General features: G+C 32.5%; 1 protein-coding gene across 1 annotated transcript; it reads right to left on the reverse strand.

The window, feature by feature from the left end:
• Positions 1 to 2,184: 2,184 nt before the first annotated feature.
• Positions 2,185 to 10,662, reverse strand: LOC126696837 (probable L-gulonolactone oxidase 6). Its single transcript, XM_050393563.1, has 4 exons — positions 9,917 to 10,662; positions 3,660 to 3,915; positions 3,442 to 3,543; positions 2,185 to 3,147 (listed from the first exon to the last, which is right to left on the reverse strand). The coding sequence occupies exons 1-4, from the start codon at positions 10,577 to 10,579 to the stop codon at positions 2,432 to 2,434; spliced, it is 1,737 nt and encodes a 578-aa protein (XP_050249520.1). The 5' UTR covers positions 10,580 to 10,662; the 3' UTR covers positions 2,185 to 2,431.
• Positions 10,663 to 16,728: the final 6,066 nt, after the last annotated feature.

The raw sequence follows: 16,728 nt of genomic DNA on the forward strand, positions 1-16,728 counted from the left end.
TTTGTTTTATTGAATGGAATTAGTGTTAGATTTGGTTGGTTTTGTTGAATGAGAGGAGATTCATGGGTTTGTGTTATATTTTGGAACACGTTTTGTTTGATTTTGAATTTTTTCGTTGTGTTTGTATCGTGAGTATGTTGTGTTTGTATTGTGAGTATGTTGTGTTTGATTTTTAATTTTTTGGGTTTGTGTTTGATTTTGAATTTTCTGGGTTTATATTTGATTTTTAATTTTTTGGGTGCATGTGTTTGTATTGTGAGTATATTGTGTTTAATTTAAAATTTTTTGGGTGTATTTGTATTGTGAGTATGTTGTATTTGATTTTGAATTTTCTGGATTTGTATTTGATTTTTAATTTTTTGTATTTGTGTTTAATTTTGAATTTTTTATATTTGAATTTTCAATTTTGAATTTTCTGGGGAAAAAAAAAAACCCAGATTTTTTTTTTTAAAAAAAAAAAACCTATAGCCGCGTTTTCAGATGCAGCTTAAAGCTGGTCTATAGCCGCGTCTTTGGCATCTTAAAGCTGGTCTATAGCCGCGTTTCCAAAAACGCGGCTATAGGCCAAATCCTATAGCCGCGGTTAGAAAACGCAGCTATAGGCTTTGAGCTACGGTCTTTAGGCCGCGTTTATAAACACGGCCATGGAAACGCGGCTCAAAGCCTATAGCTGCGTTTTTCAAATGCAGTTTTAGACCGGTTTTTTTTGTAGTGAATCCACATATATGAACACTTAGAAGTTGTAAAATTCATCACCGCGTACCCTTGGTGCGACTCTATAAGTATAAATGCTTGTGAGGTGTGGAGGACAAGAGTTAAGATTTAAATCTTCAGGAGAGAACTTCACATATATATACACTTAGATTATGTTAGAGTATAAATTTTATCTTGTATAAAAAAAAAAAAAAAAAAGTTGTAATCAGATTGAATCACAATATTAGGTTTCTTCCCATGTATATGCATATCTCTCACCCAAAAAAAAAAAAAAAAAAAGGTTCTTCCTATGTCGAGAACACAATAAGTTTCAACAAATCAATAGATCGTTGATATAAATTGAAACAGCACCTTTTAATCTCTGAAATTATGTGACAGCCACTTTAAGTATGACTTTTGACTTTTTCTTGATTTTGTATTATCTAGTTTTTTTTTTTTTTTTTTTTGGGTGGGTGAAAATTGTATTTTGTAGGTTGGGTTTGGAATTGGGGACATCTGATTTGTGCGAACATCTTGTTTGGTGGGATAATTGGGGCTGGTTTAGAAGGGCAAAAATGGCCCATTACCATCAATTTTGGAAATAATTTGCCCAGAAATACTGTTTCTGAACTATATAGCAATGTACTACTTTTTCTGGTACTCGAGCTTGGTGAGCTCGAGTACCATCTTTTCATTAGTCAAACATCTTCTCCAAAAAAAAAACGCCGCTATAGGGCCCGAAAACGTCAATATAGGGCTTAAAAACGCCACTATAGGGCCCCTTGAACCTGTTATGGGGACTTATAAAAAAATTTTGCAGGAAAACGCCGCTATAGGGCCCAAAAACGTCACTATAGGGCTTAAAAACGCCACTATAGGGCCCCTTAACCTGTTATGGGGACTTATAAAAAAAATTTTGCAGAAAAACGCCGCTATAGGGCCCGAAAACGTCACTATAGGGCCCCTTAACCTGGTATGGGGGCTTAAAAACGCCGCTATAGGGCCCGAAAACGTCACTATAGGGCTTAAAAACGCCACTATAGGGCTCCTTGAATATGGGGCAACAGTGGATTAAAAAAACATGGTACTTGAGCTCACCAAGCTCGAGTACCAGAAAAAGTGATACATTGCTATATAGTTCAGAAACAGTGTTTCTGGGCAAATTATTTCTAAAATTGATGGTAATGGGCCATTTTTGCCGGTTTAGAAGCCTATGTAAACATGCACCTTGGGCCTTGGGCCTTGGAGTTGGTGTTTAATCAGCCTGTAACTGTAGGCAAGCAATATAACGAGAAGAGAACATAGTGACTAATTTTGAATATTTTAAAGGCTAAAATGATATCCTTTTTTTTTTTTTTTCGCTTTTTAGTATATACTTCATACTTCTAAATTTCATGGACTAAAATATAGTTTGGACCAAATTTCACCACACATATATTTTTCTGCCAAGTAATTATATTAGCCGAAAATATAAATCCGAGGAAAAAAAAATGAGACAACATAATTAGCATTTCTATCTTTTTATGTAGTCCTCCATATATAAGCACAGTGACCACTTTGTCACTGAATCCTTTGGTTTTTATTTGCGAATTTGCATCCTGATCATCGATCTCAATCTTTATCAATCGGACCCAAATATCACAGCACAAAGGAATTTCAGATACAACTTTGCAAATAATTCGTAACTTCCTTTGACAGCCCAATTCAATTAAATTAGGCCATTGGCATCACCAATGTTCTACTTAGAAGTTACACGAGCACACACCCTTGCATCCTTATATACTTTTCCTGGTCTACAATAATAACCCTTGTTGGGAGCACAATGAATGTCTTGTGAGCATATACACAGCCCTTCTAATGCACACCCCTCCTTATCTATAGTCACACTATTTTTCAATCCAAGAACTTGGTCAGTCCACTCACTAGAGAAGAGGCCAAATGGATCATACACCTTCTTAACCCTTAAGAATTCTTTAGCATTTTTGTACTTGTTGATGACTCCATCAAATGCTACGTTTCGATTCTTCCCCCAATGGGGCAGCGCCCCATACTTGAACAGTGCGAGTTGCTCAACTTCTTCTAGTATGTCTTCATATAACCTAGGAGTTAAGGGGTCTTTACTTCGATAATAAGTGATATCAAAGTCCACTGCATCTTCTTGCTTGCCTAAATAAGCACTCGAAGCCTTAACGTAGCGCATGAGGATTCCATTATAAAGTTCTACACCACACATTGCTTTAGGCTCCAATTCTATCAGCTTTTGCACATCTTGAATGAAGCTTTTAGCCACGGACAAGCCAACACTGAATGTAGTTTGGTGAAAGAACTCACCCTTAACTCTCGGGTCCCACGCACAAGCTGTGATCAATGCATCATCAAGACTATCTAGACAAGTTCCTGATGCTTGAAAGCGATTGTGATATCCAATTACAGGATAACCCGTAAAAAGAATACCTACTAGTCCAAAAAAGTAATAAAATTTTTCGTTATTTTAAATTTGTGATATCATTATCAGAAGTTTATAAATTTTTTTGTTATTTTGAATTGGTGATATCATTATCAGAAGAAGGTATCTCATGCACCTGTCTCATGCGCCCTATGTGAGATTGACACATTGAATCCACACATCAATCTAATTATATAGAGCGCATGAGACGGACAGATATGAAAATTTCACCATTTTCACCACTAACGCTTAACAATTGTAATTTCTTAGCACAGTTTAGAAGAAGAGGAAGATAACATTACCATTGTTACTTAAACCATAGGCAGCAGTCTTGAGTGTTAAAATAACTGTCTGTGCACTGAGGCACTTCCCAAGAGCATCACTAAGGGATTCTTGAAAATCCTCTATTTAAACAAGCACAAAACAAAACACCATTTCAAAACCATTACACTTTTGTTATAATGCTAGCTAGCAAAAATCAAATGCTAGTTCTAAAGGTTGTAAATATTTGTTGGCCAACCTGTGGTTCTGATAACGCCCAGTGCAACTGAAGCTGTGGGGCGGAATGGGGTGTAATCATATAGACCATTGCCAGGTGAGTTTGTGTTGACTCGGTCGTCAATACGATAAACTGCCTTGCGTTGACTAGGATACCAAGTTATGTCGGCAAACTCATGTTCATTGCCAAAACTAGTCACTTTATCTCCCAAGTCCGAATCATCCTTTGTCAAGTAGGTGATGGATCGTTTGAACATGGGTTGTAGTTTTAGAGTGACCTGCAAAGTGAGATTTTTTTTTTTTTTTTTTTAATTTTTAATTTTCAGCTTTCACTTTAGCACATTGACATGGTTTATTTATCCTGACTTATAAATTTACAGCTCAACAATAAAACTTCAACAATTTATGTCACTCATGCTAATTGCATGTCTTAACTTATGATATGTTTGGTAGACTGTAATAGACACGGTAATTTAATAGTCATTCTTATGGTTTAGCTATTCAGTAATTTGGTTATATTTTTATTACAGGGAATAGTCATTCTTTATGAATAACTATTTTTTAAAATGAGAAATAACTATTTATTTCTAAAAGGAATGTAATAGTTATTCCTTAATAGATGTATTAATTTTTACAATTAATATATTTCTAAATAAACAAACTTTATATATGCACGTAACAATTATGAAAATAATTAAAAAATCGTAAAAAATAACTAATCTCTCTTTCAAATTTATAAAATATTATTTTTTAAGAAATATAATTATATAAGTAAGATATTTTTTTAAATATATCTTAGGTTTGGTTTAAAATACTTTCATTCCATTGTCTTCAGGGTTCTATTATTGTATTGTCACCAAACAAATAAATAGTGATAAGTATTATATTACAGCATTTTGTATTCCTTGTAATATCTATTTTTATTCCTATACGGTTATCATTACAGTCTATCAATCGTGCATCTAGAGATAAAACATAGCCTGCATATATTAGATGGAAAATGTTTTGCTACAAATTTGGTTGGAAAATTTTTATTGAATGTGAATTTCAAAAAAAATCACTATTGGATAACATTTTCTTTTTATATCTTCAATTCTTATGAAATTTTCAGAAAATCAAAGATCATGAATTATATTATCAATCAAATATATAAATTTCAAGTTTTTGTAGTTTAAAAGTATACATAAAAAATTAGTTTATAAATCGAATAGCAAATTCGATTGACACAAAATTTTACATGTATATTAAGAACATAAAAACATAAAAAGTATGAAATTTATTTTCAAACTATATAATAATGTTAATTTTTTTATGAATATTTGCTACAACTAATTTTGTTCAAATTTTGATTTAATTAGATGCTATCAATTCAAATTCTACCATTTTCAACAACACAATCCTATAAATGATGCCTACCAACCACCACAAGTAGGTAACTTCCAAAGTTTTGCTCAATTAAGTGGTAGTTCGCATTCTCTTTGGGCTGCATGCATATCGGCTATTGACATTTGACAATTGTTTAGCCCACAATTTTTTTTTTTGGGACCTGGTTTAGCCCACAATTTACCAACAACATCATTTAATAGTTGTATTGATTAGCCAATTTTGACAGTTGTAGATTTAATAAGATTTAAGCTGATTCTCAAAATCATCGCCAGTTCAACTGAAGCTGTAAAAGCGAATCTAAAGATCACATCTACCATTCCATATATATGGATGGGAAGAGAGACACGTATCACACATGAGTTATGAGTTATGACATATCTTCTATCGGTCCCCCAAAGAAAAAGAAAAACCTATATATCATTTATTATTATTATCACACACAACATACTCAAAAGACCCTCAAAATTACTGTGAGAGTGTAAAATAATTATTAATGACCAATTTCCCCTAATAACTTAAATCTTCAGTGTTTGTAAGTCAATTTTCCACATTACTACCCACATCTAATTACAATCTCTCTCTCTAACTCAATGTTAAAGTTAAAGGTGAAAATCATATTTCATTTTTCTTTTCCCATGCATCATATTGTCCAAGGTAAAGTAAAATTCATTTCCAAAAAAGGTAATTAATTTTCATCTCTTTTGTTAAAATTTATTCTGGAACAATGATATTTGATTAGCTTTATGAAAATAATCTTAGGGCATGTTTAGATTGAGGGATCAAGGAGGGAGAGTAGAGTAGAGTTAACTAGAAATAAGCTAATTTTGAACCAAATTTACTTTAGTCTACTCTACTCCCCTTGCTTCCCCCTCAATTCAAACGGGTCATTATTTTGATTAGTGTTAATATATTGAGTTATATGCTGAATATTCATCTTTACTTGGTTAGCCAGGTTGAGGGTCTTCAAACTAGTAGGTGATTTTATTGTTACGTTAAGTTGCAATAGTATCTTTAATAAATTAGATTCTATTATGTTAAGTTTTAAATTTTATTTATTATTTTTATATTATAATTTTAATATTGTAGACCGTGCTTATTTTATTTGTAATTTTTTTTTTAATTTTGAATGACTACTAGAAAAATCAATTCAGATCTGAAGAACTAATAATAATAATAATAATAATAATAATATAACATTTAATTGCATCTAAAATAGTATCCCTTGATAGTTTTTACAAAAATATAGAAAATTATAATAAAAAATAGATAAAAATATCATAGATGAATAGCGAATTTATCAGAAAGAATTAAAAATAATGAATAATACAATAAAAATTTAACAATGAAAATAATTTTAATGATATTCAAATATGTAATATAAAAATGTATTGGTTATATAAATAAATAAATAAATAAATACCTAGCAAGATTCTTTTCTAAATGCATATATTATTGACGGAATTTTATTGGCAATAATTGTTATATTTTTTTTTTCATAAAGAAATTTTTAAAAATTAAAATTGATGAAATTCTACTTTAGATTAATTGAATTGGCCATATTATCAACTAAAAAAATGTTAACAAAACCTAAATACAAAACTTATTTAATAATTTTGTACCTCAAGCAACAAGAAGTATTGACTTTAAAAATTTTTAAATAATATATTATAGTTTTCAGTTAACTTAATCATTAAATTTTTTGTATTTTTAAATAAGAAATATGAGATTTAAATCCTGCATCATAAACAAAAACCGATCAAATATCTTGATTTTATGATAAAAAGTAATAATTTTTTTTTTGAACAAGATAAAAAGTAATAATTATAAAGCAAACATAATGCAACTTAATTGCTATTTATAGTATTTGATAAATTATAAAAGGAATTAAGTTAGAGCATCTCCAACAGGGCTAGGCATCTCTAAATTTTGGAGAAGAAAGCCACTATTCACGCCCAAAATGAAGTCCAACAGCCTCGGCATCTCCATTTTTTTTTTAGATTTGCTACAGTAGCTCTCCAGGCCTGGAGAGCACTGTAGCAATCACTGTAGCTTTTGCAAAGATTATTTCTCATTAAAGTAATACCGGTTGAATTAAAAAAATATATTTTTCTCTTTCCTCCCTTTCTCTTTCTTCCTCACTCTCTTTCTCTCTTCTTTATCTCAACGGCGACAAAACGCAGAATACAATCCAAACATGAAAACAATTTTTCTCATAAACCAAATGAAATCAGAAAAAAAGAAAAAGAAAAAAAAAAGAAAAAGAAAAGAGAGAGACCTATTCATGAGCAAAATAATTAATTCAATCTCAATAATCACAACCGATTAAAATTTTTAATTTTCACTCAATAATCACAACGGTAACAACAGAACTATTCTTGATCTTTTCTCTCAAACATCTCTAAACTCAGTCTCAATCAAAATACAAACTCAAATCACAATTTTAAAACTAATCAAATTAGAACCAAAAAAAAAAAAAAAAAAAAAACAAAGCTGACCCATCTGAGCCTCGGTGGGGAGGAGGATATGCGGTGGTGGGAGAAGGACAAGCAAACGATCTTCATGTGTGAGAGAGAGCTCCAGCCGAAGTGCTGCTAGAGAAGAAAAGAAAAAAAGAAAAGTGCTCCTAGTGTTCCAGCCGAAGTGCTGTTAGAGAAGAAAAGTGCTCCAGCCGCTGCTAGGGAAGAAAAGAAAAGAAAAACAAAAAAGGTGCTCCAGAGAAAGTGCTAGAGAAGAATAGGGATAAGGGAAAGGTGTGGAGGAGAAAAAAAGAGGAAAAAAGAAAAGAAAAGAGACGTGTGGAGGAAAAAAAAGATAAAAGGAAAAATAAAAAATCCTAATTGAAAAATACTACCACAATATTTTTACAATATTTTCTCAATAAATTTTAAGTAACAGATTTTTTTTAATTAATATTGACGAGTAAAAAAATAATTTCAATGGTGGGTTCAAATTAGAACTAGTAATAACTTTCCACATAAATTTTATTATGAAAGTATTGCGTAAAATATTGTGAACATAGCAATTCTTATTGAAAAATATAGTTGTTAAAAAAGAATAAATGATGATTAAAAAAAGAATAAACAATAAATGAAGAAATAATATTTAAATGAGATAGAGAATGGAATAGAGAATCTGTTGGAAAGTGTATTTGAAAAAGTGGGTAGTTAAAAGCTAAATATCACTGTTCATTCTTCAAATAAGTAAAAATTAGGCAAAAATTTAAAGAGGCTACTGAAGATGTTCTTATCTCACTGAATTACAAAGCTTTTTTACCATAAGCAATATCTACTTTTTGAAGGTTGCCATGTAAAGTGGAATCGTACATCCTGCCACGATGTTCCAGTGGAGCTGACCGCATTTATTCTTTAATTTATTTCTTATACTTTTTTATTTTTTTATATGATTATTTCTTATACTTTTTTTGAGAAACATTTCTTATACTTTATTACACGTTTTGTTTATTTTTATTAGTACCTGAGAAATATATTTAGTGGGCCACTTTTTTTTAGAAGAAATTTAGTGGGCCACTATGAATTGGGAAAAACAGCATAACTGCAAGTCAATCAAGGTTTCATTGGTTGACTTGAGTAAAACTAAAAGTAGATAAGCAAATGCATTGCTCCTGAGTATGTGAGACGCGTCTCTTCATTTAAAAAAAGAAAAAAAAGGGGATGCAAAATGCAGAAGGAAAGAAACACATATATTTATGGATAAAGTTTAGCTAATTGTAGGTTTTTTTTTTGGTTGAGATAACTAGTTTGTAGTTAATGACTACAACTTTACTCAATTTTTTTTTTAATATGAATTTTGACAAATTCACCATTAAATTACATTTTTTGTTTTATCTTTTTCATGCCTATAAAATTTCCATGATACTAAAATTAATAACTATATCATTAATCAAATATTTAAATTTTAAGTTTTTGTAGTTGTTTAAAATTATACATAAAAAGTAAGTTTATAATTAAATAATAAATAATATCTGATTGATACAAAATTTGACATATGTATTAAAAACATAAAAAAAATATGTAATTCAATGATTAAAATTTTAAAATATGTAATCATGTTAATATTGTAGCTATTGGTTATAAACTAGTGTATAACCAAACTTAATCCAATACGAATTAAGTTATTATACCCTAGACATGCTTTTGTCCTATTTTTCTTTTAGGGTTTTATTTATTTATTTATTTTAGATTCCTATTAGGATCTATTTAGTTCTTGAGAATGATTGTCTTTTTTATTTTTATTTTTTATTTTTTATGGGAGAATGATTGCCTGTTGGTAGTTTAAGTTTACAAGAATTAGAATCTATTCCCAAATCAAGAGAACCTACAAAAGTACAATTGCAAGGCTGTCCTCGAGAACTGATATTGTAAGATGAGTATGAATTCGAAGCATAAACATTTTCTTTTATAAAATTAACTCTAGATAGTTAAAAAAATTTAAAAGAAAAAATAAATATAACAGTGGTAAGTATACAAGATATGTAAAAATTGTCATTTCCAAATAAAATGTGCATGAGACTTGACGTTCTCGATCGTGTCTTATCGAAAAGAGAATTTTGTCAAGAAAAATAAATAAATAAATTTGTACGAACTCTCAAATATTAACAATCCTTATCGTGCATTCGTGTATATGGAACAAGTTTGTTTGTTTGTTTGTTTGTTTTTTTTTTTTTTTTTTTTTTGACAAGATGCTTTCTTTTAGTTGGATCTCCAAATTTTGGAAGTATTCTTATCACCTCTTAAAAAAATTAAACGGAATATAACAAAATTTCTCAAACATAATACTGAGATCAAAATTTGACTACAAGAAACACCAAATATATATATGAAGCACAATTGAGACTCACCACTTCAAGCAAGTACACCAAGTTACAAAGCATACCTGTGAAATGACTCCAAGAACTCCAAGTGAAACTTTTGCTGCATTAAAATCTTTGTCACCATCTTTGAGACTCCGAACCCTTGCGAATCCAGCGAACCCCGGAGTAACAATTCGAAGTTCCAGAAGGTAATCATGGACTGAGCTCCCATTAGCCCACAAGGTGCTACCATGTGCACCTGTGCTCAACAGGCCTCCAATTGTCAAACCCCACCAATATGGTGTATAAGGCAAGGCTAGCCCAGCCTTGGCAGCCTCGTTGATTAGCTGCCTCAATGTCACACCACTCTCCACCGTTATCGTCATAGCTTCAACATCAACTTTTAGAGTACGATTGAGATACTTGGTGCTTATCAAAAGCCCATCTTGCCCATCTAAACAAACTAGCTTCGGAATGCTATGTGAATAACGTGTTGCCACTTTCATTTTCCTATTGTTCCTGCTTGCTTTTGACACTATGGAAATGAGCTCTTGCTCGGTGGACGGGAACGCCACCTCGGCGGCTCGACAAGTGCTCCGATCAGGGAAGGCACCATAGGAGTTTGTGATTGTGCAATCTGTATTATCTGATGAACATTTGATGGGGTCCTCTGGGGGGATGCAACACACAACAAAGATTAACAGGAAGAGACAGCAAGATTGGAAAAGTCCGCGTAATAATACCATGTTTAAGAGTTTTGGTGGTGCTTTCTTCTTTTTCTTTGGTGGTGCTTTCTTCTTGGTATAAAATATGCATCTTAGTTGATTAACATTAATGTTAAGCGTATATATAGTTGAGTGGCTTAATTAGTCGTACGGAAATATATTAAAGAAACTATAACCCATTTTTAAAATGCTTTGAAGAAAGGTATTCATTTTCTTCATTACTGTTGGCCAAGTGGCTCATAAGTGGAGAAAATAATATACAGATGGAGATTTAGAGAATTTTTTTACACCGTTATATATTTGAGGTGACCTATTGTGATTATTTCGTAATAAAAGTGGTGGTTAGTGGCTAACATGTGTTGCCTTGATTATGCCAAAGGACTTGTAAAAATTCAAACAAACTTCTAGAAATAAGCTCAAATGGTAAGGTGCATGCAATTGTGTAGAGTACTCTCTCAAAGAATGGACAATTATTGTACTGATATGTACATGGCAAGCAATTGCCTGCCATAAAGGAAAGGTAGGTAGCAAATCCTCTCCCACTATAATCAGTTAAGCTGTAATTAGCAATTGATTGGTATTAAAGGAATGGTATATAGCAAATCCTCTCCCACTATGGTCAGTTAAGCTGTAATTGCATTTGATTGGTACTAGTAATTCCATCAAATCACAATACAATCGTAAGTTCCATTTAGCACAATCAATAAAATTTCTTACGGTATTGGATTCTAACTCTTATTACACCAAAAATTAATTGAATTTTTGAGCTGATGATAACAAACAATCTCATGAAAAAGATGTTATAGCTGGATTGAAATCTTATCATATCTTAGAAAAAGAAAAGATCACAATAAAATCACAATTTGTTTCTCTACCACAAAGTTTAGAACTGATAATACTCGTTGCGCCGACTATATGTTTTTCTTGCGTCCAAGCATGGAGGTGTCTTGTCTATATCTAAACAAAAGATTACCTAATTTATTGTATATAATGATAAAAACGAAAATGGACTTTGTTATTTAATGGTTTGGGACCGAAAAGCTTGGTGGGATGGGATAATCCGGAAAAACGACCATTCGAACCCAGATTGTTGGGTCCTTGTGACTGGTGGGTCGGGGTGTTTTTTAACTTGATTTTTTTTTTCCTGAATAAAAAAAGCGTCTTTGGTGTGGAGTGTGGACTTATCAACTCTACGTCATGTGACTATAATAAATAATAACATATATACACAATAGATGTTTTGACGTGACTCACTCAGTGGCGGAGCCAGGAATATATCTTTGGGGGGGCCATATGTAATTTTTTTTTTTTGTGTATATGAAATGTAAAATAGAAATATATAGTACTTCATAACTCAATTTTTTCCCTTTTATTTGTTGAGATAATTGTTAAAATACCTATATGTTCATTTTAAAGATAATGAATGTTTAATTATTGTAATTTGTTTACACATGTATTTATAGATTGTATTTTATTTAAATGAAAATTATATTTATTTTTAGACTTTCTTAAATATGTATGTATATTATTAGGTATGGGGGGCCAAAATAATAAGGTTATTTGAAAATTATCAAATTATTTAAGATATTTTCAAAAAAATAATTAATTGTTTCAAAAATTTTGGGGAGGCCCAGGCCCCCCTTGGTCATCAAGTGGCTCCGCCACGGGACTCACTCAAACCGTTCTTCAAGTGAAGCAATTCGGAGATTTTTACGGTCAAGCCACACCTCATAGTTAGTTTGAAATCGAAATCATTGAGATTTGTTGCTTTATATTGGGTTTTCAAGTATTCACTTCTTCACCTGTCACGCCCGACATTCAATTTTGCAGTCTTTGTTGTAATGGAAGTGTGATACAAAGTGGACAAAGTGAGAGATCCTACAACTACAAGGAAGTTGCACTATGAGTATGAGTGCGTATTGTGCTTTGACGCCAAGTAGTTTATTTGGCCCAACACTTTTTTTTTTTGACGAAAGAAGATAATGGCCCAACACTTCAACACACTATACCTTCGCTTCGCCCATACGTTTCAACAGGTTCTTGCCACATCGAAAGAATTTACTTAGTGGACACCTTAATGATTTTCCCATTCGTTTCTTGAGTGGAAAGAGTCATCTGAATTGAATTCTTTGTGGAACTCTCTCGTGGCTTCGGGGTGACACCTATGCTTTTATAGTGATCCGGTGTTAGGTAAAGAGAATCTTCCGCGTTACATAATGATTAAGTTTAGCAATGCTCCAAGTGTACAATTAACTTGCCAAATGAAGCTAATGAAGTGAAAACGAGTACAAATCTTTTGTCTCATTTTTCCTACTCCATTCTATACTCTACCAATAAAATCTTGCCACGTGTTAACATAATTAATTAAATACTATCATTACTGACTTATTAATATTACCATTAATTAATTAAATACATGATTAATGATAGTATTTAATTAATTATGTTAACACATGACAAGCTTTTATTAGTAGAGTATAGAGTGGAGCAGGAAAAGTAGGACAGAAGATTTGGATTCAAATTTACATTATGCTAATTAAGATAACAATTAATTCACACTTTTGTATTTTCTTTGTGCCCCGCAATTTCCTTTATAACCAAGTCTTTCCAATTCCATAAGTTGTTTTTATCTATTTCTGTTTTTGTAATGATCTAAATTTGTCATTGATCCACAGCTTCCTACACGTATGTCGGTATGTGGACATGGAAAATTTACCCACCTTTTAGACCACTGGAGGAAAAAAAAAAAAAAAAAAAAAAAAACACCACTGAAGAATGTAAGAAACCAATAATCTCTGCTTTCATATACTCCTGTTTTAGTCAATACCATCTTTAAGACTCTCTACTCTCAACCACCCAATTAAATGTTACAGTTAACATGTTTAGGAATTTAAGTACTCACATCATGTAATAGAAAAAATCCCACATTTGGGTCTTTGTCAAATGTTGCTGCTCATGTTTTAGCCAAGTGGTCTTTGTCAAACAACTACTCGGCTCTTTTGATGTGGGGTTGGGGCCTCCTTGTTTTGTATCTATTATTAGAGTTGAGGCTCTTTCTCTGTCTGTGTAGTTTTGTTTCTTGCTTAATAAAATATCTGGTTCATCAAAAAAAAAAAAAAAAACCACATTTTAACTCAACTGGTAAAGTCTCTAATAGTTGAATAAGAAATCGGGGATTCAATCTCTGTTTACACTAAAAACCGATTGGTATCTTGATTTGATGATATATAGCTATTATTAGGAGCGGATGTTATAAGTTTGAAACTCTATAAAAATTAAAATAAAAATAAATTAAAAAAATCCAAAATTTACCTACATTAAACTCATACAAAGTTATGTAAAAATACATATTTATTATAGTAACCATATAAATTTATATTAGCACTATTTATTTTTCATTTTATTATTTATTATTTCTTTACGTATTTTCAGATAAAGAAAGAAAGTAGATGGTGGTGGTTGTGTGTGAAGAAAAAGAAATAATTTAAAATATAAAAAGGAAATTAATATTTCATGAAATGTAGTATAACATAAATAATCTGATATGAGGTGTTTTGAAAAATGAGAATATAAAATAGGAAAAGTAAGTTTTTATGAGAAAATAGACAGAAATTTTTGCATATGTGCTCTTATAATGCTGATCTCAAAATAAATAAAGCTACTAAAACAAAGAGTGTTTAAAAATAATAAAGCACTTATCAGAATAAATAAATATTAATGAATTTTAAAAATAAATATAGACAAATGAAGCTACTAAAATGTAAGGGTTTGTTTAGTTGGAGGGGTGGAAAAGTGGGAGGATAGAAAATATTTTAATTTCCCTCATTTTTTGTTTGGTTGGGAGTGAAAAAAGTGAAAGGTTGGAAAAAATGAGTTTGCACAAATTTGCTAATATACTTGTAAGGACTCAATTTGTATCGATCCCCAAGGAGTATTGAGTTTGAACGTTAAAGGCCCAAACAATAAAATTTGTAGAGAGTGGGCTAAAAGGCTAGGCCTTGGTGAACGGACAGTCGTTAGTCATGGTGTTCATGATGATTGCACAGAAGTGAACCGAGCGTGTCCAAGAAGACTTTCACCTCGACACAGCCTGAGTGGCTCCGGTCCTTGGACCTCGTCCGAGGAGCTTAATGTTTTTATTATTCTTTATACGATAGGGTTCAATGGCCCTGGAGACGATCTGCCTAATGCTCTTGTTTTTTTCTCTCCCTTTGGCGTGGATGAATTCTTACATTATATAGCCTCTCTCAGTTGATCCTGACCTTCCATCTATTGATCAGGCAGGTAAATACTCGAGTGCTTGTTCCATCAGCCGCCTTCCCCCACTTTCTGTTAGTTGCAATAATCGAAATCACACTGTTCAGGGGTCTTTTCCCATTAATGTGGCCAGGACGTTTGTTGGCACATTGAATGCAGAGGTGACAGCTTTTCCTTGAACCGCTCCCACACTACACCCCCATGCGAGTCCCACTGTACTCGTCATTTCTTCTGGGAGTGCTTTGGGAGTTGCCTTTGATGGCGTGTCATTCTTCACTTCCAGGTTTTGGGATGTCGAGGACAGGATCGTCCTCAGCTGCATTTCTAGGCCATTTGGACTTTCGCTGCATGTCTTCGGCAACGTCTCTCCTCGGCGCGGGCCTTGGGCCCTAATGTAAAGTGGGCCGGGGTCACAAATTCTCTGGCCCCACAATACTCTTGTTAAAAAATGATGCCCAATTAAAATAAAAAAAAAGTGACAAACAACCCCCCAAAAAAAAAAAAAACCCAATTATGTCCTTATTAAATAAAAAAAATAATAAAAAGTAACACATTTATTTAGCAAAAAAATTGTGTTTGTGCAGATGAAAAAAGAAAAAGAAAAAGTAAAGGCTACTGTCGTGGACGAAGCCCATGTACAAGTGCACATGAACATTTTCATCCATTAGTAGACTCATTTTCTCCCTTCAGTTTTCTCTCCATTTTGGAGAGAACTTTTTGGTAGACTCGGGGAGAAAACACCCGGGCCCTACCATTTATTTTCCTTCCTCCCTATTCAACCAAACACATTTTTAAAATGTTTACCTACCTATTTTCCCTCCAAAGTTTTCCATCTACCTTATTTTTCCTCAAAAAACCACGGTCTAAGAGTTTAAAAATAAAATGCTCACGTCAAAAAGGGCTCATGATGCCCTTACACAGACAATACTTGCGGCCCCAAGGTTTGAAAGCCATTGGTGTTGATCCAAAGAGGATAACATTTCTCTGAGGTAAAAATCTTATGCAAATGATCTTTCTAACATTCCTTTGTACCTACTACTTACGGTGGAAAGTTAGTGTTAGGTTCTAAAGTTTAGGATTTTATGTATTTAGAACTCTAATTTATATTGTTGGCAAACCATTATCAAAACAATGTGTTTAGAAGTGTTTAAAACTAGCTCAAAGTTGTATGTCAATGTAAAGTTGGAATCGAGTTTAAAGCAGGAAGCACTGTGGCTTTCGGCCTGGCTCAATTGATCGAAGCTTAGGCTCGACCGATCGAAGCTCGGGCAAATCGTTTTTCTGCAGAATTTTCCAACTCAGCCCTATTTGTTTTAAAACGTTTTTAGGGTTTCTTATTTGTCCTAAGTATAAAAGGCAAACCCTAGCCACGTTTTAGTGTTGCTCATATTGCGGTTTGTGTAAATCTCTTGTGAGATCTAGAGGAGCTTTCCTTTACACAAACTTAGGGTTTTCAAGGAGGAGATATTTTCTACACCTTGATGATCAATTCAGTTGCTACCATTAAAGCTTAAAGAATACACAAGCAGGGGTGCTTATAGCTGGTGGGAATCCAAGAAAGAAGGAGTAGGAGCTTGCACGTGGTTGTGTCAGTAAGTTCTACTGGTTGGTAGCATTAGGAAGTCAAGCGGGGGTGCTTGTAAGTCCTTTTGTATGAACTTCGATTCTTTCAAGATAGTGGATTCAGGTTTACCTTGAGGATAGCTAGGTCAAATCCTCCCTAGGTTTTTACCGGTTTGGTTTCCTGGGTGATCATATCTTGTATTATTTATTTTCCACTGCTTTGCATGATTTGATTTTTATTATTGTGATAACCTAGACTTGTTTAATTGGACTAAGTAACAATTTGGCTAATTACCTAGGTTTAATCAATTGTTTAAGGGGTCTAAAAACTGTCAAGTGGTATCAGAGCA

The sequence above is a fragment of the Quercus robur genome, chromosome 8 (assembly GCF_932294415.1).
Source record: "Quercus robur chromosome 8, dhQueRobu3.1, whole genome shotgun sequence".
Lineage (NCBI taxonomy): Eukaryota > Viridiplantae > Streptophyta > Magnoliopsida > Fagales > Fagaceae > Quercus > Quercus robur.

Bases quoted from the DNA above. Each gene is read 5' to 3' on its own strand.
- LOC126696837 (XM_050393563.1), bottom strand. From the start codon at position 10,579: ATGGTATTATTACGCGGACTTTTCCAATCTTGCTGTCTCTTCCTGTTA. The intron at 3,544-3,659 runs GTTGGCCAACAA...TTGTTTAAATAG, and splicing joins GGGCGTTATCAGAACCACAG to AGGATTTTCAAGAATCCCTT. The intron at 3,148-3,441 runs GTAATGTTATCT...TTGGACTAGTAG, and splicing joins CTATGGTTTAAGTAACAATG to GTATTCTTTTTACGGGTTAT.